Source organism: Lactuca virosa, chromosome 8 (genome assembly GCF_052849685.1).
Source record: "Lactuca virosa cultivar CGN04683 chromosome 8, Lactuca_virosa_CGN04683_v6, whole genome shotgun sequence".
NCBI classification, from domain to species: domain Eukaryota; kingdom Viridiplantae; phylum Streptophyta; class Magnoliopsida; order Asterales; family Asteraceae; genus Lactuca; species Lactuca virosa.
The window spans coordinates 9,358,674-9,381,683 of record NC_136433.1 but is presented as its reverse complement, the minus strand read 5'-3'; the positions used below and the strand labels follow the sequence as shown (position 1 = coordinate 9,381,683).

The following is a 23,010-nucleotide window of genomic DNA, read 5'->3' as shown; positions in this document are numbered from 1 at the left end:
GTTCAATATAAATGTCAAAATATTTGAGAACTTTGAATTTCATAAGAAAAATAATGAATTATTATAATGGAAATGTTTTTTATCTTTTAAATTTAAACAAATAATTTAAATAAATAAACAAAAGAAACTAATGAGCTTTAATTTTGGGAATTTTGAAATTAAAAGGTAAGTTGATTAATAAAATTGATATCTATTTATTACTACATTTATTGCAATTATTACATTAAAATATTATGTGAAATTTAATAAAATAGAAAAACTCATAAAATGACATGTGGAAAAAAAAATTAATTCAAAATAACCATAAAATGACATTTGACAAATTGAATGAGAGTGTGACAAATGACAAAAAACCTTCATTTATTAGAGTATATATATATATATATATATATATATATATATATATATATATATATATATATATATATATATATATATCAAAAATAGGGACCTATTACATTAAGTCCAACAAACCAAAAAATGGACTTTGATTTGAACATTTGAACATATAGTATACTATTAATGAGTTATTTTGAATGACAACACAAACATCATAAATATTACACAAATGGATAATAAATATTTAAAGAAAACTATGTTTTTCTAGAAATCAATTAATCTTTCAACTAAATTATTCTAACATGGTGGATGCGAGTAACTTACTCCAAATGAAATTGGCAAAACATCCCTAACAAACTTTGTTTGTGGTTTGCATCCGGAACTAGGTGTGATGTAGCCAATGTTATACAAATCTAGTTGAGTCGGTTAGTTGAACCGTTCAGACTGAGAGAACAGGAGACGAGAGCGGTTTAACAATGTTTGATTTTATGCTAATTTCTAGATCGGATCGAATCGTACGATTTCTTCAAAAACCAAGTTGAACCGACATGATAAAACTGATAAAAAACCGTTTAAGCAGTTTATTAGATTTAGATAGTTAAATTTCACTTAACACATTAAAAACAATCTATTTCTAAAGCAAATTAAAAACTCAATCAACCAAATTATATGGAGTGTACATAAGTCGAATGTCAATGCACACCTCTATCGGACACGACTTCAACGCATACTAGACATTAGTCCGACGCTGATTTTCTCAATTATTATGTTTAAAACTTTATAATAGATTTCATTATCATAAGGATTTATGTTTTTAGATGTCAAATTCTTTGTTATATATATCTATATGCATGTATAAAAATAAAAAATACATAAAAATTATGAAAACCGAGTTGACGGACGATCGAATTAGGAACCGGTCACCAAATCGGTTCAACTACAAAACCAATTTTTAAAACATTAGATGTAGCTCGTTTATAAAAAGTCGTATTGGTTATATTTTGTTGATAAACCAAAGGTGTAAATAGTCGCACCTAATTTTGAGTTTTGACAATAATAGATAAACTAACTTTCGGTAGGGTTTCAACGAAATATAGCATATGCACTTAAACCTGTATACGGATACAAAACCGAAAAATCCAAACCTAAACCTAAATTCGGTCAAAAATCCATCAATTTCTGTGATATGGGTCCAAATAGTTGCACCTAATTTTGAGTTTTGACAATAATATTTTTGAAAAAAGTTTTGATTTCAATTTTGATGCAACAGCAACACCTATTCAGGAAAGTCCACTCAGCACTGCACTTGTTTTGCTACGCCTCTTCGATACAAACGAGAAACGGCCATTCCATCTTTCTCTCCAAAATATAAGCGGCGATTTCCCCAAACACAACTTCACACGGAAACCATCGCCCTCGCCCTCATTTTATAATAATCCTCATTTTGGTCTGCAAAATTATATTTACCTGTTGATTCCATTTGTTTGGTTCTTCCTGTTCCCTATCAAAATAATCAAATTTGATTTGAGTTTTCCAACAATCAATGGCTCAAGTGGTTGCTTCCAAGTTGACTCATACTTCATTTGCGTGCCCTAGCTCTTCCGGTTCTCTTAGCAATCAGATTGAAAAGATCAAGCCTAGTGGTTTCGCTTCCAAACTTCTGATTGGTAACAATGATCGGATTAGTCAGAACCACCACCGTGTTCTTAGCGTCACCGCAAGGAGACAGGAGGTTGAAGTTGTTCCGGTTACGCCTGAAGACGTAACCAAGGTCGTATATAGCTTTAATTTTTTCTCGTTGGTTGGTTTTGGTTGATCTGGATTGGTTGTCATGCTTGATTTCAGCTTACGCTCAAACATACCGCTGGATCTTTTATTTCAGTCGTATTAGGTTTTAAATGCAAAAATGGATTTTGTGACCAATTTACGTTCAGCATTCATCTATCAGCCAGTATTTGTCGAGCTTAAAACTGCATCAAACGCCAACTTTACACTGTTAAAACCGCCCATTCTATCATTGCAATTACATGTTCATAATCTCTTTCATCTTCATACTAGGCTGCTTTTAACCCGATCCGAAAATTTCTTCTTGTCATCAGATAGATAGGAATCATCAATCACCGGAAGTTTTACAGCAAGGTGATTCATCGGTAGGTATATGGTCCAGACCATTGGTGAAACGCAAGACAAAAATTGTTTGCACAATAGGTCCATCCACAGACACCAAGGAAATGATATGGAAGCTGGCTGAGGCTGGGATGAATGTAGCAAGACTGAACATGTCCCATGGAGACCATGCATCTCATCAGAAAGTTATCGACTTGGTTAAAGAATACAATGCTCAATCCAAGGATAATGTTATTGCCATTATGCTCGACACAAAGGTAGGCTTCATCTTTTATCAGGATTTTTTTTTGCCAATCTTTCAGAAGGAATCATAATATTTTCATCTGTTCACAGGGGCCTGAAGTCAGGAGTGGGGACTTGCCACAGCCTGTTAACTTAGTAAATGGTGAAGAATTCACTTTCACCATAAAAAGGGGTGTTGGGACAGCAGACTGTGTTAGTGTTAACTATGATGATTTTGTGAATGATGTTGAAGCTGGTGACATGCTTTTGGTTGATGGTATGCTAAAGATGACCTTTTGCTTCACACCTGATTGTTTTACTTTTACATTCAAGATATTACTTGACATAGATTAGGTCAATTTCCACGCAACTTGAAAACATAAATGACAGCATATGCTTACACATAGGTGGTATGATGTCCTTGTTGGTTAAGTCCAAAACTGAAGATTCAGTCAAATGTGAAGTTGTGGATGGTGGTGAACTCAAATCCAGACGCCACTTAAATGTTCGAGGAAAAAGTGCAACTCTTCCATCCATTACTGGTTAGACTCGATAACCATAATCTTTCTAATGACTTCAATAATTCATATTTCTTTTGAAGATTATCAACCTGTTGGAATAAAATGAACATGATGATGATACTATATTGCAACAGAAAAGGACTGGGATGATATCAAATTTGGAGTGGACAATCAAGTTGATTTCTATGCAGTCTCCTTTGTTAAAGATGCAGAAGTCATCATTGAGTTGAAGAATTACCTCAAAAGTAAGAACAACAACACGCCAACACACACACACGGATCAGATTCTATTACTTTGAACTTCATTGCGACGTTGTTTCTCTTTTGTTAGGCTGTAATGCAGATATCCAAGTAATTCCAAAAATAGAAAGTGCAGACTCTATACCAAACTTACAATCAATCATCACAGCATCAGATGGGGTAAATTTGTTTTGTTGCCAAACCCTAAACCCTAATCCCTAATCCCTAAAAACCCTAAACTGATGATGTTGCTTTACTTTGGTCAGGCAATGGTTGCAAGAGGAGATCTTGGAGCAGAGTTGCCTATTGAAGAGGTTCCATTGTTGCAGGTAAGTTTTGGTTTTTTGTTAAAGGTCTTTGATTCATTAGTAGAGTGATTAATTTTGTGGTTTAATTTAGGAAGAGATAATCAGGACATGTCGTAGCATGGGAAAAGCTGTGATAGTTGCAACAAATATGCTTGAAAGCATGATAGTTCATCCCACACCAACAAGAGCTGAGGTCTCAGACATTGCTATTGCTGTTAGAGAGGGTGCTGATGCAGTTATGCTATCCGGAGAAACAGCTCATGGGAAGTAAGACTTTTTTTTTTTTTTTTCCTTCAAAAGGGTAAAACGGTCATTTACTAATTAATGTCTTGGTGCATGCAGGTTTCCCTTAAAAGCCGTTAAAGTAATGCACACGGTGTCGTTGAGAACTGAAGCCAGCATAGCCGGTGGTGTCACACCCTCTAATCTTGGTCAAGCCTTTAAGGTTGACTTTAAAATAAAAAAAAAAATAAAAAAAAAAAATTAATTACAACTCAATAATACTTTTAAAATTACTTATTGTGATATAATATATGTTGCAGAACCATATGAGTGAAATGTTTGCATTCCATGCAACATCAATGTCCAACACTCTTGGAACATCAATTGTGGTGTTCACTAGAACTGGTTTCATGGCTGTTTTATTGAGCCATTATCGCCCCACTGGCACTATTTTTGCCTTCACAAATGAGTAAGTCACTCACAAATCACAAATCACAATCATATAATATGCTTTCAAAAACTGTAATTTCATTATATATGATGCTAACATTTATTATTTGTGATTTGTGTAAATCAGGAAAAGGGTACAACAGAAGTTGGCTTTGTATCAAGGAGTATGCCCGATCTACATGGAGTTCTCTAATGATGCTGAGGAGACATTTGCAAATGCTCTTGGTACATTGAAGGTAAATCTATGTTTTAATATAATAGTAATATATTGGTATTATTATTTTTTTTCCTTTAAGAAATAATATATAATTATTTTGTATGTGCAGAATCAAGGGATGATAAAGGAAGGCGAACAGGTGGCACTTGTTCAGAGTGGGAGGCAGCCCATCTGGCGGTTCCAATCCACCCATAATATTCAGGTCAGGAAGGTCTAAACAGAAGCTCTTGTGTTGTGTCGTGTTCTTCTTCTTTTCTTTTTATAGGAGGGAGTGAGTGGTGCTTAATTTAGTCTAGTAGTTTATTTATTATTATATGTCATGTATTACTATTATGTCAAAGAATAATCTGATCTGAAAAAACCAACTTACAATTTTGTTGATTGAGTATTGACATATGAACTTTTTTTTGTATTGTATGATGTTTTGAAATTTTGAAGTCTTTTATGAAAAAATTAGTAATGTGATAATAAGTTAGTTATAGCTTCTACCTACCACAGTCCACAGAAGCTTGTTTATTGTGGTACAATGAATCTTGCATGACGTCTTAATTTGGATGCCATGAAATATGAACTTGATGATATAGCTTATCAGAGAAAGGCCCACCATCTAGCTGAAGTCTTGCATGTTGATACCTGATTTGATTTGGACTTCTTAATTTGGATGCCAAGAAAGAGTGTAGTTTAAGCCACGGAGATCTTTAAGTGAAAACATGAACTGTTGAACAAGCTAGGGGAGGCGTGTGAATTTGTAGATTGAGGGTCGGGTGAGTTTGGTGAAAGACATAACATTGTCATGTAGACTGGTGTTGATAGACACAATAATGACAACAACAGGTAGAGGAGGATCCTTGGGGGTTGATCTTGATCATAGAAAAACTTCTTGATTGAAAACTAACAACGAACCGAGATACATACATTTTGGCTGTGGGTTTGTTGTGAGAAAAACTATACCCATGGAAGAGAACAACAATTCCTTTTATGAGATATATAGGGTCAAAGAAATGGGTAGCACAAATATGACCCAACGACTGTAGAAATGTATAATCTGATTTTTTGTTGTGTAGAATGTATTAGGATTTAGGATCAGGAGTCACCAAACCAAACCATCGGTGGCAGCTGGAGTTGCAGGAGAAACTCAGCAGGAGGATTTGGTGGCAATATAAATCATTCAAAACAAAACAATGGTGGTTACTTGCACATCATACAGAATTATTGTCACAATCCAGTTGGATGTTGATTGTAAGCATTTGGAATTGGCGATTGTGGCATTGGTAAGAAGCTACTGAGACGAAGTGAAAAAATAAAATAAAAAGTCTGATACCATAATGAGATTAAGAAGTGTGAATTCACTTGTATATATAAAAGAGTAAAAGATTAACAAAAAGCACTATAAGCTCCACAACCTACGACACTAACAACCCATTATCCAATCGATTACCACAAAATCCTAATACAATATTTGACTAAATCAATCCTAGGATATCCTAATGGAAAAGTACTGAAAGTTATTCCCTTGCAACAAAAATCTGTTTTTCACAATATATATATATATATATATATATATATATATATATATATATTAACAACGATCATTTATAAAGTAAGTTTACAGAATGTATTTTGCAAATTGGATGATTATCAGGTAATATTTTATTTTTCTTTAAAAAATGACTATTTGGTGGTAAACACCTATTTTGGTCATTTTATCGATTATCCCTAACAAAAGTTATTTGATTAAAGTTAGAATTAACAAGGTAAATTTTATATTTGCCAAACATTGCAAAAACTGATTTATATCTTTGCATCACATTCAATAATGTATGGAGGAGGGGGAGTACAAATATACCAAATGTACACTTTTACTCATCCAAACCTAAACCGATCACCAATCAAATTCTTTGGCTACCGATATCATCTTGCTACCAAATATAATTAACGTTATATATATATATATATATATATATATATATATATATATATATATATATATATATATATATATATATATATATTACAAATTAGTGCAAAATACATAAAACCCAACCCACTGTATTTTGACCATTTTGTAACTTAACCACTAATTTCAGTTTCGTCAATAAAAGTCATCCAAGTTTGACATTTTTTTCTATGTTGACCACTTTGACCTGCTATAGCATAGCAGAGGTTAAATGGGTCAAAATTTAGTGTTTAGTGGAATATTTTGTGTCGAATCACAGCCACTAAACATCGACAAAGATTTCTGTTGCGACGATTTTAACTTGCTATAGGAGGTCATAACAGGTCAAAGTGGTTGACATAGAAAATTTTGTCAAACTTGGTTAGCTAGCCTATCATTGACGAAATTGAAATATAGTTGTTAAACCACAAAAATTACTAAAATATATATATAGTGGTTTTTATGTAATTTTTGCTACAAATTAAACATATGATCATTTGGACCAAATATAGAATTACTAAACTGTCTAGTATTCAAATCATTACCATCAAGAGCCGAACCAAATCGATCAAGCCACTGAGTCGGGGTCGGGTTCTCACTCTCTGCAACCCATGCTGAAGTCATATCAATATCCTCCACCTGTATCGGATCATTCTCTAAACTTGACCTTTTTGCCCTTGATAGCTTTAGATTGTAATGTATGTATGCAATATCATTCAAAGTTTCTTTATCAATCTTATTTCTTTTCTCCGAATGTATTTGTTGAAACATACTCCAATGTCTCTCGAATGTACAACTGCTGCACACTTGACTCAGTATTCTCATTGCAACTCGTTGTAGTGTCGGAGCCGAGTCGCCGTATTGTTCCCACCAAATTCCTGTACGCAAGGGTAAAATGGTCATTTACTCACACTTTCAGACAGTTTTAAAAAAAAAAGGCACGAAAACTTACCAGGTGAAACAGCATCAATGGCCTCCTTGGCAAGATTGCATCCAAACATCCCTGTGGCCCTTGTAAACAACAGAATTTGATTTGTAATATCTCGTCTTAATTCAGGAGTCGGAAGCAATTTCTCCAAAACCCTAAAAAAATCTTCTTTTATCGATCCAAGAAACTTGATTTCTGGATTATATTGAATACCCGGATTCAAAAAAGCAGCAGCTGAATGTAAAGGTGAATGAAGGTGGCTCTGCCATTTTTGATCCACAATATCAAAAAAAGTTTTACACTTTATATCATCCATAATGTAATAAGTCCTAATCGACTCCTTAGCTTTTGTCATCAGCTCATAAATGGACCCCACCCCCGGTTTCCCACCGGAAACCTCCCTCGTCACCTTTAAAAACGGGTCGGAAACCGCCACACACTCCTCCACCCCCCGCCAAAACTCATTGTCTTCAAGAATCTCAATGCATGTGATGCTTTGTGGTTTATTTCCATACACAGGGTTGTTGGTGAACTCAGGGGAATTAAACATGTGTTTCAATCTTGAACGTTGTTTTAAGATGGATTGCAATGAAAGGAAGTGAGACACGTATTTTGTGATTCCCGTTTTGATGATTTCTTCATTTACAGTGTACTTTTTCATCATATCAAGAACCGATGAATCATTGTATATGAATTTTGAAATAACTTGTGCTTGTAAGATACAACGATTCACCCAATCTATCTTTGAAAACTCTTTCAAGATTGCATTTAAACATTGTGAAGCACATGGGGACACGAAAATTGTCCCATAAGTTTGGAGAATATGATTCACTACGCTTGTGCAATTCAAAGTGTTGTCCAAGATTATCTGAACAATGTTTTCGGGACCGAATTCTTGGATTACAGAATCGAACAAATCGGTTAAGAACTTTGTGTTCTTGAAGTAAGAACTCGCGTCTACAGATTTATGGAAGAATGTGCTTGATGGTGATGAAATTAGGAAGTTGATTAAAGTTCTTGATTTGTGATCTGTCCATGTTTCCACAATTATTGTGCAACCTGTTGTTGTCCATTCTTTTTCAATTTCTTTAGATTGTGAGGACACTTCGGTTTTTATAATCTCTAACCAATTGTTTTTTAGGGTTTCGGGTGAAGGACCTTTAAACCCATTACAACATTTCGTGATTGAATCAATCATTAATTGGTAAGATGAAGAACGGGCTACACTGAAGTCTAGTTTGTTTTCGAAAAAGAAAAGAGCTATGTTTCTTTCTGCATCTTCTTGGTTATTACTAGGGGCATTTTGGGTAATGTTGGGAAAGATTTTGGTGATTGGAGATAATGTTTCTAGGGTAACAAGACTTCTATTTTGAGAGATGGTTATAGGAGAAGATTTGGGTTCTTCTCTTTTTTGTTTTTTTGTTGAAGGAACTTCTTTAATGTCTTCTTTTGATGCTATTATGTTCCTAACTCTATCGCTCACATCATCTCTAACTTTGCTACATGGATTTACACCTTTACTTGGAAGTCTAGAAAGATGATGCTTTAGTCTACTTATGCCACCGTTTAAAATTCTAAGACAGAATTTGCATTTCACCTTGTTTCCGTCTAGTTTCTCAGCATATTCCCAACAAACATCTTTCTCTCGTACCACTGCCCCAAAAAAATGAATCTTATAAATGAAATTGCATATGACTGTATGATTCAGAGAGATGACAAAAAACTCCAAATCAAGAAAAGATAGGGACTTACTTATGTAGACAATACACCTTGCATTTCACCCTGGTTACATTAATAGGATAAACAAGAAAGTTTTTGTAATAGTTAGTACTTAGTAGGGAATTACATTCAAAAGATGTACTTAAAATGTCTATGAATTTCATCACTAATCTTGGTTGAGGGAATAGCTAACTTAGCACACGTGTCAAGTGCATTCAAAAGATATACTGAGAATGGAAAATTACAGTTTCGAACTAAAATATAATGGATTTCACTCAAAAGATTGTAACATAAAAAACTTTTCCAGCAAATTTATGCATTTCTTCAGTCAAATGAACGAATTGAAAAAGCAAAATGTAAAAAAAATTGAACAAATTCCTCATTGTCTTGCAGATCTACTAGATAATTGGTTCTAGGTGTCTAATTAATCTGCTAGCAAATGTAGCAGAAAAACTGATACAACTGGATCAATCAATCTTCATAAAATCGATAACTAGAAGGTAAAGTTACCATTTTTTTTTTCTAAATTTTGAGTTCAGAAAGCTTCTTGGAATAAAAAACATAAGCTAATAGAAACTCGGGTCAGGGAAGAAGTTCAAATATTTATTTCAATTTTTTCACTACACGCATCGATTAGCACGAAAAAACTAGAGATTAGGAATCGATAAGCACACAAACTTTTATCTTCTTACAATAGAAATTAGGGTTGTAGATTTTACTAAGTACTTAATAAAGAGAAAATGGGGGAGAAAGTAGCGAGAAATAAGAGATGGCTTACAGAGAGTGAGCGAAACGAAGTGAAGGAGATCTTCACTTATAATTGATGAATGAGAGATTAGCGGAGGTTGCAGATTCGGAAAAAATGGTGTCGGTTGTCGGATTTTCTCGCGATATTTTAAAGGAAATTGAAGAATTAGGGTTTTCCTGTTCTTCTCGTTTTCTGTATGTTTTTTAAATAAAATTTTAGTATGTAACCCCGATATATCGCGGGGTCTCTATTTTACGTTCTGATTAGATCCTGTCCGTTGCTTTACAAAACGACATCATCAAGAATGTAGAAAGGAAAAACAAAAATTAAGGCGGAAGCTACTCTTATTTATCAGAGCCAGGTTTCGATCCTGGGACCTGTGGGTTATGGGCCCACCACGCTTCCGCTGCGCCACTCTGATTTGTTGATACTTAACTTCATCCCCAGATATAAAACATAGAATCTATCAAAATAACTAAAAGTTGTTTCATTTCTTTTATCATAAGTAGTAAATATATTGAATGCGGTATAAGAATTGTAATTAAAGCGTAATTTAATTTTTATAAACTTTTTTATATATATATAAGAGAAAAGTTAATTTTTTTATTGTTAAATATGGTAAGTTTTGTGGTTTTCCTACATGAGACATTCAAACAAGTGATTTCGTTTTTATAGTTTTAAACAACAAACATTTTTAAATATTATTTTATACAGCTAGTTTGATTAGAAATTATAATTTCATATTGATACTATGATATATATAAAACACATTTACATGTTCATGCAGAAAAAGGAGAAAAGAATGGTTTTTGTAAAACTTATTATAATTCTTTTTGTACAAAAAAACATGCCCATCAATGCATATGTTAATAATGTTATAATAATATTTTGTTATTTTTCTTTTAGTTTTACAAAGACACTTTGATTAAAGTCCTTCGTCTATACTCCATCACCATGTGCATCCTCCAGTTATCCCGCCATATCTCTCCCTGCAACACCAATAGGCAATAGTAGAATTTACTCACTTTTTCCGTACAAAAATTATTAATCCTTCTGCCACACGCAATCTCTCTCAGTCACTCAGATTTGAGCAGAGTTTCTTTCTGCCGTTTCATTGTTCGTTCCCTTTCGACATTAGCCGCTTCTCGAGTAAAATCCACACATAAGCCCCGTTTGTTTGGAGGTTTTGATGGAGTTGTTACAGAGCCCAAGGAGTTGAGATCTGTTCGTCCATTGGTGAGTTTCTAGCTTTAACTTTTCCTTTTTTGCAAATTTGGCATTCGCACAATCATGAATATGTGTGCTGTATACGAAATCAGGAAGACGTACATTCATATATTTACGTTTTTTTTTTCAGTTTAACTCGGTCTATGCTCAACAGAATGAAGATAATCGTTATATGATTCTATCCTACACTGATTCTGTTTAAGTTTTGTTTATTTACTCGTTCCTTTTGTTGGATTTCATGCAGATGTGGAAGGTTTTGTAGGTTTTGAGAGAAAACGGAGACGATGAACAAGTTCAGTTTCATTGCAGTATTCTTGTTTGGGGCTATTTTCTCTCTAGTTACTACTGAACCTACAGAAGATAAGAAGATCTTACTCGATTTCATCCAAAAAATTCCGCATTCTTCTGCGATTAACTGGAGAATGAATTCTTTGGCTTGTAGTAACTGGACTGGGGTGACATGCGATCATCAACGTTCATCGATAATAGCTCTTCGTTTGCCTGCGCTTAGTTTTCATGGCCCTATACCTCCAAACACTCTCAGCCGACTATCAAATCTTCAGATCTTGAGCTTAAGATCCAATGGATTATCAGGTCCTTTTCCATCTGATTTCTCCAATCTGAAAAACTTAACATCTCTACATCTTCAATGCAATAACTTCTCTGGTCCATTACCTTTGAATTTATCCGTCTGGAACAATCTCTCTGTTCTTAATCTCTCCCACAATGGTTTTACTGGAAGCATTTCTCCTTCCGTTTCAAGTCTGACTCACCTCACAGTTTTGAGTCTCGCTAACAACTCACTTTCCGGTGAAATCCCCGATTTCTGTATCTCGAGTTTACAGATTATAGATTTGTCCAACAATTTTTTCACTGGAACCGTGCCTCGATCTCTCGGAAGATTTCCTAGCTCGGCTTTTCTCGGAAACAACCTAGCACCTAACTCTGGTTCATTATCGCTTCCTGCTCTTTCTCCTCAAAAGAAACCCTCAAAACTGAGTGAATCTGCAGTCCTTGGGATCGTGATCGGTTGTTCCGTGTTAGTGCTAGGACTACTTGCTTTGCTATTGGTTGTTTGGCATTTGAAGACAGAAGCTAAAAATCAGGATCTGCAGAGAACAGATAAGAATCAAAAGGGCATGGAGAATTTGCGATCGAGAAGCCTTGGAAATGGAAACGGAAACGGGAACCTGGTTTTCTTTGAGGGAAGTAACCTGGCGTTCAACTTGGAGGATCTTTTTAGGGCTTCTGCAGAGGTTCTGGGGAAGGGTACTTTCGGTACAACTTATAAAGCAGCATTGGAGGATTCAAATGCGGTTGTGGTGAAGAGATTAAAAGACGTGTATGTAACAAAACGGGAATTTGAGCAACAAATGGAGATTGTTGGAAGCATACGACATGAGAATGTGGTTCCTTTAAGAGCTTATTACTACTCCAAAGATGAAAAGTTAATGGTGTATGACTACTTCAATGAAGGGAGCGTTTCTTCGATGTTACATGGTAAGTTGTAAACTTAAGGGAATGTTTCTTATTTATTTTGTTGTTGATGATCTGATTTTCATTTTGCAGCAAAAATAGGACATAATACGAATCCCTTAGATTGGGAAAGCCGATTAAAAATAGCAGTGGGAGTAGCAAAAGGAATAACTCACATCCACACACAATCCGGAGGAAAGCTTGTTCATGGAAACATAAAATCCTCCAACACCTTCCTCAACCGCCACCGCCACGGTTGTATCTCTGAAATGGGCCTGGCGGGAGTGACGACTCCGGCGGCGGTGAGGGGCGGTGGCTACCAAGCACCGGAAACAATGACCGCCAAGAAAATCTACCAAGCATCAGACGTCTACTCTTTTGGGGTTTTACTACTTGAGCTTCTCACTGGAAAGTCACCGGCTAATGCAACGTGTGGGAATGAGGTGGTGCACTTGGTGAGATGGGTGCACTCAGTGGTTCAGGAGGAATGGACAGCTGAGGTTTTTGATGTGGAGCTTTTGAAGTACCCCAATATAGAAGAGGAGATGGTTGAGATGTTGCAGATAGCCATGCAATGTGTTGGGAAGTCGCCCGAGCAGAGGCCGAAAATGGCGGAGGTGGTGAAATTAGTGGAGAACATTCGAATCACTGCTGTATCTACCGTAATATAACAACAGCCTTTTATTGTTTACAATCGAAATTTATATCAATAAGGAATTTGGTGCATAACATGTTAAGAGGCGTTTTGTTTGGTTCTTGGAATGTTTTTATAAGGAATGTAATATGTTATAGGAATCATAATATGTTGTTACGTGTTTGGTTGAGCATTCAATCTACACAATTATACATGATTGTTCTTTTTTGACTTAATCTGGACATAATGACTTAATGGGTTAAGCCAAATAACATGGCTTAATGTGGTACACTAACCTTTTATCTATTTTTTTTCCCTCCCAGCTTAAATTTGTTTTTTGAAATGTAAAGGTAAATGAACATATAATAGTCATTTTCCTTATCCATATAAGACTTAACGGAAAAAAAACAAACCATGTAATATCAAATGTATTTCAATCATAGTTTCCTCCCATACTGAAATAGGTTATAGGTAGAATGCTTATTTATGTAAAAATGTGTTACTTTTAGGGTATCCTACTTTATGCAACAAAGTTGTCTTTTAAACGAAATTTTTTGCCAGACAGAAATATGCAACATTGAAACAAAAAGAACTAATTTTACGTTTCTATCATATAACCACTTACCAGTAAAGTACTGTATCTTTTGGTCCTATAATTTAAACATCATTGCATATTTTGTATAAAAAACAAACCACTTTGTTGCATAAACTTGGAATAAAGTGAAACGTTGTTTGCATAAGTGCTAAAATATAATACAAAACACAGAAAACACGAAATCATGTTCAATTAGGGTTAATTGTAAAAGTTGGAAAGGAAAACAATCATATTACACACAAAAATAAAAGAATTACAAAACAACTGCTTCCGAATAACTATGAACATAAACAGCTCTTTACTTTTTCACAATTCTTGTTCGGATACCACCTGAAATATAAGTAACTTAATAAATATAAGTTGTGGTTCAAGAAAATATAAATTTTTAAGTTGATGAAAATATTTAAAAAGAAATAGGTTCACCTTCAACCTCCTCAAACTGAATTTCTTTAACTATCTCAGAAGTAGCATGGTACTCAAAACTGCAAAAGTATGACAACAGACACAAGAACTAAATAAGCAATACACAAAAGGATTCAATGTAAGAATTAGCAACGCACTTTTATTAATTTCTTTATTATAACATTCTACATCATTATTATAAGTTACAAAAAGTTTTCTCTTGCAAAAAAGGATTATACTAAATGTCTAAACATATACTTTTTCATGTAAAAAATAAAGCTAATTAGTTAGGAAATGAATACTAAGAATGGTGTTATCAGTTATGTGTCGGAGATGGTCTAAGAAATAAATTAAAGTATAGCTAAGTTTTTCAATTTTGGTCCAAAAAGTTTTCTCTTGCAATTTTGGTCCTCATTTGAGGTTCTTGTAACGTTTTTGGTTCCTGTTCTAAGTAAAATGACTATTTTTGGTCCCTGAATATAGCTGATTTTTGCAATTTTGGTCCCAAATGTATAATCATTTTCTTGGAATGCAAAGAGCTCAAATAAATTCCAATTTTGCAAAAATCAGCTATACAAGAAGACCAAAAATCTAGTTACACTCTAAATTAAATGTATTTTGTATTAGAAAGAAATGACAAAAATAAATGAAAGTAAGTTGCTATTTCTTCAAATATACGATGGATGATGAAAATGACAAAAGCATCAAAATGAATGCACATTACAAATTTACAATTACCTGTTAGATAGGTGAACTTCCAATTCGTAATTTGATGTGTTCTTCATAGATTCCACCAACAGGCTTACAATCTCAGTCTTGCGAGTACTAGCCAAGAGAAGATCGTACTCGGTAGGGACGATAATGGAAAAAAAATTATCACTTAATTCACTCAAACAAAGCTTCTCGACTGCAGCAAGGGCAATCCGTCTTTTAAGTGTATATGTCTCTTGATCAACAACATAGATGGCAAAATTGGTAATTACAAGAATTCTGCGTTTCATCTTTCCTGAACCTGTAAACTTGAGAACTTCATCAGCAAAGATGACTCCCCTGTCACCTGCATATGTTCAACTATCACTCCATGAAAAAAATATATATATTTAATCAGCATATTGCTAATCCTGCCAGATGCCTCAAGCTCTTTACTATCTAAAATAACAGACATCTGAATGTTCACACCAGATATCTTCCAGGGTTAGAGTTAAACAAATTGTATCCTGTTGTATTCAACTGATTCAATCGAGCTACTTCATCATCAATCAGTTGATGAACTAAATTCCAAAATATCAGAATTGAAAGATAAGCTAGTAAATCTACAATTTGACTTTTATGTTTGGAAATGACTCAATTGACTTGCCTTGTTTTTCGAGAATTTTCATGAGATAGGGCTTGGAGCGAACATCAACATAATCACCTCTGAAACTTCTGGCAATAGATGCTTTCCTACGGACTTTACCTCCGGCGAAAGGATCGTGATCCTCTGTGATGTTTCCGTCAGACGGTGTGGGCTCATCGCTGCCGAGATCTGTTTTCTCCTTATCATCGTCTCCTGTATCGGAGGAGTTAACCTCGATTTGGATTCTGCGCCTTATCGAAGCAGACATGGTAGTGGATGCGAGTACGCTGCCTGACAACTTGTAAAAGAAGAGACGGTGTCTCCGCCGGCGGTGAATCGGCGGCTTGCTATACGGGCAATGGATCAGGCGACGAGAATTTATTATTTTAGATTCAAAATTACTAAAGTCTGAAATCTGAATTGAACTTTATGGTTTATGACAGTTTTGCCCCCATGATGTATCGATGGATGAGTTTGAGTTGTTTACAACAGTAAAGTCCAAATGTATAACGTAGTTTGTTGGATTTTTTTTTTTTTTTTTTTTTAGTTTAACTTTGTTAATGGCTAGTTAATTATAATAAATTTTATAATTTAGAATCTGACAACTAGTTATCTTAGACCTGACAAACGTGTCGTATTGTGTCGAAACAGTAAACGAGTTGAAAAAGTTTGACTATAACCTTACCTGTGTATATTCGTGTCGAGTTATGTCAAAATCCGTTTATTTTCGTGTCGGGTTTTGGATCATGGTCAGGCCTTGTAATGTATCTTGATATGTGAGGTCGAAACACTAAGACTAAGGGGTGTTATAACACACGTTACCACATTTTTAGCAATGTCACGTACATCACATCATTTTCTTGTCACCATATATTACCACACTTTTTTTTGTTTTGTATTTTTTATTTAAACAAAATATAATCTAATAAAATGTAATTATATAAATTTAATAAAGGAGAGTATTTCATTAGTTTAATTAAAAACTATTACATCACTAAAAACTATAATTAAATTAAAATACTACAAAATAAGACTAATTGCAATATATATTTGGGAAAATGACTCTTGAGGGTAATTAACTTTTGCGTTTGTACTCATTTGGTCCCTTTCCTTTTTTTGTATTCAATATACCATCGAACTTGTTGTTTGTGTTCACCATAACCCTTTTGACCGGCTTTTGACCTATGATAGCCAGTCAAAGGGTTATGGTGAACACAAACAACAAGTTCGATGGTATATTGAGTACAAAAAAAGGAAAGGGACCAAACGAGAACAAACTCAACAGTTGGTTACCCTCCTGAGTCATTTTCCCCGAAAAGTTAAATGAAATTAAAGTTGCAAAATTATCAAAGACTGCAACCTTCTTTGGCTATAACGTATATGAAGAGCGTTTCAGAGGGGTAACTTCGTTAAAACATGGTCTATGTTATGCTTACTGTGGTTAGCTGTCAACACCTCTATGCAAAAGGATATGACTGTGTATGAGAGGTATATTTATCAGCATAAACGTTAACTCAAGGTATATTATGGTGATGTGTCTACAAAAGCAGCATGATATTGTACATATTGATGTTGTATCTTATCCCATGAATTCGATCTTAAAGCTAAGTAAACTCAAAAATCACAGCACTTGTGATTCCACTCGTTTGTAGACTTGTCTAGAATCCATGATACGATAAATCATTTGATTGGAAATGTAAATGTAGTCATGAAATGCGCCTGCTTAGTCAAGATTCCCCTAATAAATATTCAAGTGCATTACAAAGTTGTACATGTATGAATAATGTTCTTTCGTGGGTTATGTTTTGAAGAAAAGCAAGAATGAATCTCATAAAGTCATTAATATCAGTAGGAGATGATGTGGGATTTGCTGTAAATGAGTAAAGGGAAAATGAATCATGAGGGTAACCAATCCGACCAATTCTTCTATATCCCTGATAAAAAAAATCGACCCTAATATACGATGTCCTTCCAAAAATCGAACCCATCCTTAGCATAACTTCACATACTGACGACGAACGAATCCTTGATCCCGCTAACCTTAACCAATTAAGGACAACCATCACTACTCAACTCAAATACAGGAACCCAATACCTTATCTGACTTCCCGACATACAAAATCATCCTGAATCACTGCCAATACGACTCCACATTGCAACCCAAACCGAACGTAAACCCTTCCGACCCTGTATTATTTTGTTGCTTCTACTGGGAAACAGAATCCCCGACCATTCATCGCTGCCGGAACCTTTCACTCGATAACAAGGTGACTCCCAACACGAGTCTCAATCATTGGTATCATCTTGTTGTCCCATAATCACATTTCTGATATAACCAAGACCTCCTTGGCCTCGTACTTACCTACCAATTTATTTGATATACCAGATTTCAAATCGGTTATTGAGGCTGATAGCCTCACACAATCGCACCACACAACTCCTGAACGAGGGTTTATCTGGAAATATATATCCTAAATTGCTTGCCATATTGGCTCCAACGGCCTTTCTGATCCCACTAGGGATATCATTAACAAGCATTCCACCAATGCAACATGATCTATTTTGCTATAAATGAATGCTACATGCACAACTGTAGTCTTATATCACAACCAACCTCATACGACCCATAACCTCCCTTAATTCCATGAATGTTATGGCCTTCTCACAGTCTCACTACTCATCCTGCGATGGTCTAATAACATCTAGAGGAAACTACGAGCCAAATCGTAGATTCACCACCCTCTCACAACTGTTCATGGACCAGGTGATTGCTACGGGCCACCCCATAGTCTTACAACATTACAACACTACCTGCCAACGTAGTAAATTATATGACCACCCCCGCAGTCTTACAACACCTTTATCACTATCTGCCAATCTAGTGAATGCTACGACCACCCCGCAATCTCACAACACTTCTATTACTACCTTCCAATCTAGTGAATGTTATGGTCACCCCACAGTCTTATAACACTTCTATCACTACCTGCCAATCTAGTGAATGTTACAGCCATCCCGCAGTCTTACAACACTTCTATCACTACCTATAAATCTAGTGAATGCTACGGCCACCCCACAGTCTTACAACACTTCTATACGGTCATAGTCCCAACCCATGGTCTTACCGTTCATCTATCGTACCAACATAATCATCATGAGTCAAACCCGCATCCGACTATACCCTAATCAGGTGTTCGGGTCATGATTCGAGTCCCAACGCCCTTATCAGACATTTGAATAGAGTCATTTGACAGATTCTTGAATAGAGTCTCGTGGTATAGTCATTTGAAAGGATGTCGGGTTCAACGATAGGTCGGGAATCTAGCGCTTCAGATAATTGGTGGATCAGCTCGGAGCTCAAAAGATCTTGGATAGATCGAAAATGCGAATGTGGGTCAACAGGATAATTTAGGGTCGTAAGAATTTTGTTCGGATTAGATTGCAAAGTGGAGCCATATTGGCTGTGTTTTTCGAATGGTTTTGTATGTCGGGAAGTCAGATATGGTATTGGATTCCTGGTTTTGAGTTGATTAATGGTGGTTGTCCTTTATTGGTTAAGGTCAACGAGAGCAAGGATTCGTCCGTCGTCAGTATGTGACTTATGCTAAGGATGGGTTCGATTATTGGAAGGCCATCGTATGTTAGAGTCGACTTTTCTCAGGGATCTGGTAGGTGGTCAGGGTGTATATGTTTTCAGGTATCCATAAATTTTTTTAGGACAGATAGGTTTGTTCGGATCGGGTTGTGAAGTTGAGTCTTTGTGCGAACAGTTTTGATTGATTCAGTATGTCTGAGAGTCCGACATTATTCAGGGTTTTCAATTTCAGGTATAGCGATTGGATACTCGTTGGCTTAGGGGGAACAATTGAGGTTCATTCTTAATTAGGGCTTATGATATCTACTATTTTGGGTTCGAAATCTGTAAGGGTGGGCGGTCATCAGAGCGAGGTGACTTCCCCAGTCATTTTTGGGAGTCAGGGAGTTCGTTCAGGATCGTTTAGTTCGGTAAAGGAGATAGTAAGGAATGGTTTTGAGGACGAAATCTAATTTAAGTGGGGGAGAGTTGTAACACCTTGTTCGAGATCATTATGTGATTCAGGGTTGTGGGCCGAAAGTCGATTGTGTAAAGGCTTTGGGCCTTAAGGAGGAAATGTTTAAACCTTTTGGAATGAGGTAATGATGGTTATGAGATCTAAACCTTTGAATTGTGTTTTGGAGTCAAAGGGTAAAATGGGAAAAGTCATAGGGCGAGTTCTTGCATGAAATATGGATTTTTGCTCGAGAAGTTTTTAGTCCAAGATATTTAGATAATATGTAGAGCTCTTCAATACCTCTCCGTGGATATAAAGATAATCAAAAACAGAGTTGGAACAAAGAAGTTATAACCGTTTGAAGTTAGGGCGGTTTTGGGGTTGAGCCGCGTACGTTGGGTGTACTAGGGCATTCCTAGTATGTTGGGCGTAATTTGAGTACGTTGGGCGTACGCGATTAGTGCCCAAACCCTATTTTCATGGTTTGAACCTTATTTAAGCTCCTTAACTTCCCCAAACCCATTCCATTCTCATCCCCCACCTCTCCAACACCCTCTCTTGTAACCCTAACCCTAGATTGAGCATTGTGAGCAAAAAGAAGGTGTTTTTAAGTGCTTTGGAGTGTTCTTGGTGCACCTTGGAGAGGAAGGAACTCATTGAAGAAGTGTTGGTTGCATTGGAGCTTGTAGATCCATAATTTGTTCACCTTGATCTTTCTTCTAGAGGTATAAAGTTTGAATCTTGATGATGAAATTGTTAGATCTAGCTAGTTTTGGGTGTTATGAGCTTTTGGTCACTTTAAGTGCATAAAGTTTAGATCTTGAAAGTTTGTGACCTTGTTATGGATAAACTTGGAAACTTTATCCATTTGAACATCATTTGGTTTCAGATTTGAAGGTTGAAGACTTGTACTTAATGGATTAAGTTGAAAAAGATGCACTTTTGGGTTCCTTTGAGACTTAAAGATTAGGTCTTGTTTGTAGGGACCATTCTAATGGATAAACTTGGAAACTTTATCCATTATGGAACCATTATGAATCATAAAAATATGATCTTGGCCCTTCTATCCCTTCCATACAAGAGTTATGATGTCTTATTGGGTTAAGAACTTAGGGTTTTGGACATTAAGCACTTTATAGCCATGCAAAGTCATAAAGTTGGAAAATTTATGACTTAGGAAATCATTTTGGGTTTGGATCTGAGTTTTGGACGTATGGGCTTAATGAAATAAGCTCTTAATAGAGTTATGGGACTGAGCTGTGTACGCTGGGCATACCTGGTGGCACGCTGCGTGTACGCGGTCAGCGCCCCACTTTTGGTCAACATTAGAGTACGTTGGGCGTACTCTCTTGGTACGCAGGGTGTACTCTGTTGGGAAGGAATATTGACTTTTAGACCTTGACCGTTGACTTTGATCAAGTTTGACCTAAGGGCATTTTGGGTAATTTGATTTATATTTTGAGATTTGGGTTCCTGTTAATTTTATAGGTGACCGGTAGAAATAGCTTTTAGAGCAATGATCGATGCAACTATTCTTTCAGGCTGTGAGGTGAGTTTTCTTACTGTATCAATGGGTCGAAGGCACCAATGTCGACCCATTACTTTGTTATGTAGAATGCTAGTTGTCTCTGTGATACTTGCATGAAAGACCATGATTTGGCCATGGCAATTGCATGAAAGACCAGGATCTGGCCCCCAACAATTGTATTAAAGACCATAAGGGTAACCCATGGTACTTGTATGTAAGACCGAGATTTAGCCCTTGACATTGCAAGGAAAGACCATGGGGGTAGCCTATGACACTTGTATGTAAGACCGGGATTTGGCCCTCGACATTGCAAGCAAAGACCATGGGGTAGCCTATGGCACTTGTATGTTATGGTATGTTGTACTTTGGGGAACTCACTAAGCTTTGTGATTACGGTTTTAGTTTATGTTTCAGGTACATCCGGTACTAAGGACAAGGGCCCGGCGTGATGGCACAGCATCCCCAGAGTTTTTCGTTATTGGCAATTAATGATATTGCTCTGATGTTTAAATAATATATTCACTTTGATCGGTTTTGGAACAACTCATTGTATGACTTATTGTTTTAAAAATGAAAATTTTACCTTGGATTTTCGAGACGTTACAAGTTCGTATCAGAGTTAGGGCACGATTCGATTTGTTCGACGGGGACGTCGAACCCTATAATGGGGGGTGAAGGTGGGTTGTACCTGATCCCACATCAGCTTGGAAGGAGAAATAAACATTCCTTATAAGGGGTGTGGATACCTTCCTTGTCACAATGCATTTTAAAGTCGTGAGGTCAGCAAATCCCATAAGAACTCTGCAGTTAAGCGTGCCCGGGTGAGAGCAATCTAGGGATGGGTGACCCCATAGGAAGTTTTCGTGCCGGAAGCCCAAAGCGGACAATATTGCGATACGTGCTAGAGGGCGGTGTTACAAGAACATGAAGAGAGGCTCTAACACGACCCTCAACCTGAATCTGATCACATACCCACCATGTGCCACCACTTATACGCCACGACTTATTGTTATCCTCCCACACTTGGATTCAACTGAGCTCTCCCGACCACAAGATTGATGGATTTCCATACCATCCCGCAAACTTACTACCCAAAGTTGTCGACAACCTGAGCTTACAAGAACTAGAATCCAGGACTTGCTAATCCTAGCAAACACACACACACACACTCCAAAATTAGATGAATACACCCCAACATCTCAATGAACTCAACATCCCCAAGCACCTTCAACTAAATCCACTACAACTCCTCGGCGACTTTATCGGTTGACGAAGAACAAAATCTTAGCTATCGAAACTGGTACCCAACTCATTCAACGTCCTACTTGCACTAGATCGATTCCCATGCGAACCTGCAACTGACTACGTTTCGAAGGTATGAACTTGACAACTACCGATCTTACACCCATGACCAAACCAATTCCTTACTACCTCGAAACCATGAAAAACCCCTACATATCCTGCATTCAAACCCGACATGCCCACCTTGCGGATACCTTGAATTCTTGCCGATACCACCAAAGATCGGATCGGTTGCTAGTCTCCCAAGCGGAATACTCAATCTTCCTCTAAACACCACTCACGATATGCAAAATGACATATGTAGATTTTCAAGATAAAATGTCTAAACCATCATGAAGTAAAATCTAATTTCTAGGTGGAGACTTATATAACCCACACATAGCGTCTCATACACAAACATACAATCATAAAAACAATTAATAAGAGCATAAAAGAAAGTGAATACAACACATATGTGACATCCCTATTTTCACGGCCAGAAAAGACCGATTTGTTTATGCTT

The 23,010-nt window shown here is 36.2% G+C and overlaps 4 protein-coding genes across 5 annotated transcripts; 2 read left to right on the top strand and 2 right to left on the bottom strand.

Annotated features, from left to right (window-relative positions):
* Positions 1–1,636: 1,636 nt before the first annotated feature.
* Positions 1,637–5,058, top strand: PKP-BETA1 (plastidic pyruvate kinase beta subunit 1). The gene is made up of 12 exons (XM_079066721.1): positions 1,637–2,110; positions 2,439–2,723; positions 2,800–2,965; positions 3,096–3,230; positions 3,344–3,454; positions 3,541–3,629; positions 3,716–3,778; positions 3,849–4,024; positions 4,100–4,202; positions 4,300–4,448; positions 4,557–4,665; positions 4,756–5,058. The coding sequence occupies exons 1-12, from the start codon at positions 1,883–1,885 to the stop codon at positions 4,861–4,863; spliced, it is 1,722 nt and encodes a 573-aa protein (XP_078922847.1). The 5' UTR covers positions 1,637–1,882; the 3' UTR covers positions 4,864–5,058.
* A 1,621-nt stretch (positions 5,059–6,679) lies between these two features.
* On the bottom strand, positions 6,680–10,191 carry LOC145132124 (hAT transposon superfamily). The gene is made up of 4 exons (XM_079066784.1): positions 10,008–10,191; positions 9,263–9,292; positions 7,535–9,163; positions 6,680–7,460 (listed from the first exon to the last, which is right to left on the bottom strand). Coding segments are annotated over exons 2-4 (2,034 nt in total). The 5' UTR covers positions 9,264–9,292; positions 10,008–10,191; the 3' UTR covers positions 6,680–7,056.
* Positions 10,192–10,883: 692 nt separating this feature from the next.
* On the top strand, positions 10,884–13,550 carry LOC145129901 (putative inactive receptor kinase At4g23740). Of its 2 annotated transcripts, none has more exons than XM_079064735.1 (3): positions 10,884–11,213; positions 11,449–12,704; positions 12,774–13,550. In XM_079064735.1, the coding sequence occupies exons 2-3, from the start codon at positions 11,489–11,491 to the stop codon at positions 13,349–13,351; spliced, it is 1,794 nt and encodes a 597-aa protein (XP_078920861.1). In that variant the 5' UTR covers positions 10,884–11,213; positions 11,449–11,488; the 3' UTR covers positions 13,352–13,550. The 2 variants fall into 2 exon arrangements, with proteins under 2 accessions (XP_078920861.1, XP_078920862.1); XM_079064736.1 differs by having other exon boundaries at positions 11,335–12,704.
* Positions 13,551–14,068: 518 nt separating this feature from the next.
* Positions 14,069–16,081, bottom strand: LOC145128751 (myosin heavy chain-like protein). The gene is made up of 4 exons (XM_079063554.1): positions 15,669–16,081; positions 15,050–15,368; positions 14,333–14,391; positions 14,069–14,239 (listed from the first exon to the last, which is right to left on the bottom strand). The coding sequence occupies exons 1-4, from the start codon at positions 15,913–15,915 to the stop codon at positions 14,208–14,210; spliced, it is 657 nt and encodes a 218-aa protein (XP_078919680.1). The 5' UTR covers positions 15,916–16,081; the 3' UTR covers positions 14,069–14,207.
* Positions 16,082–23,010: the final 6,929 nt, after the last annotated feature.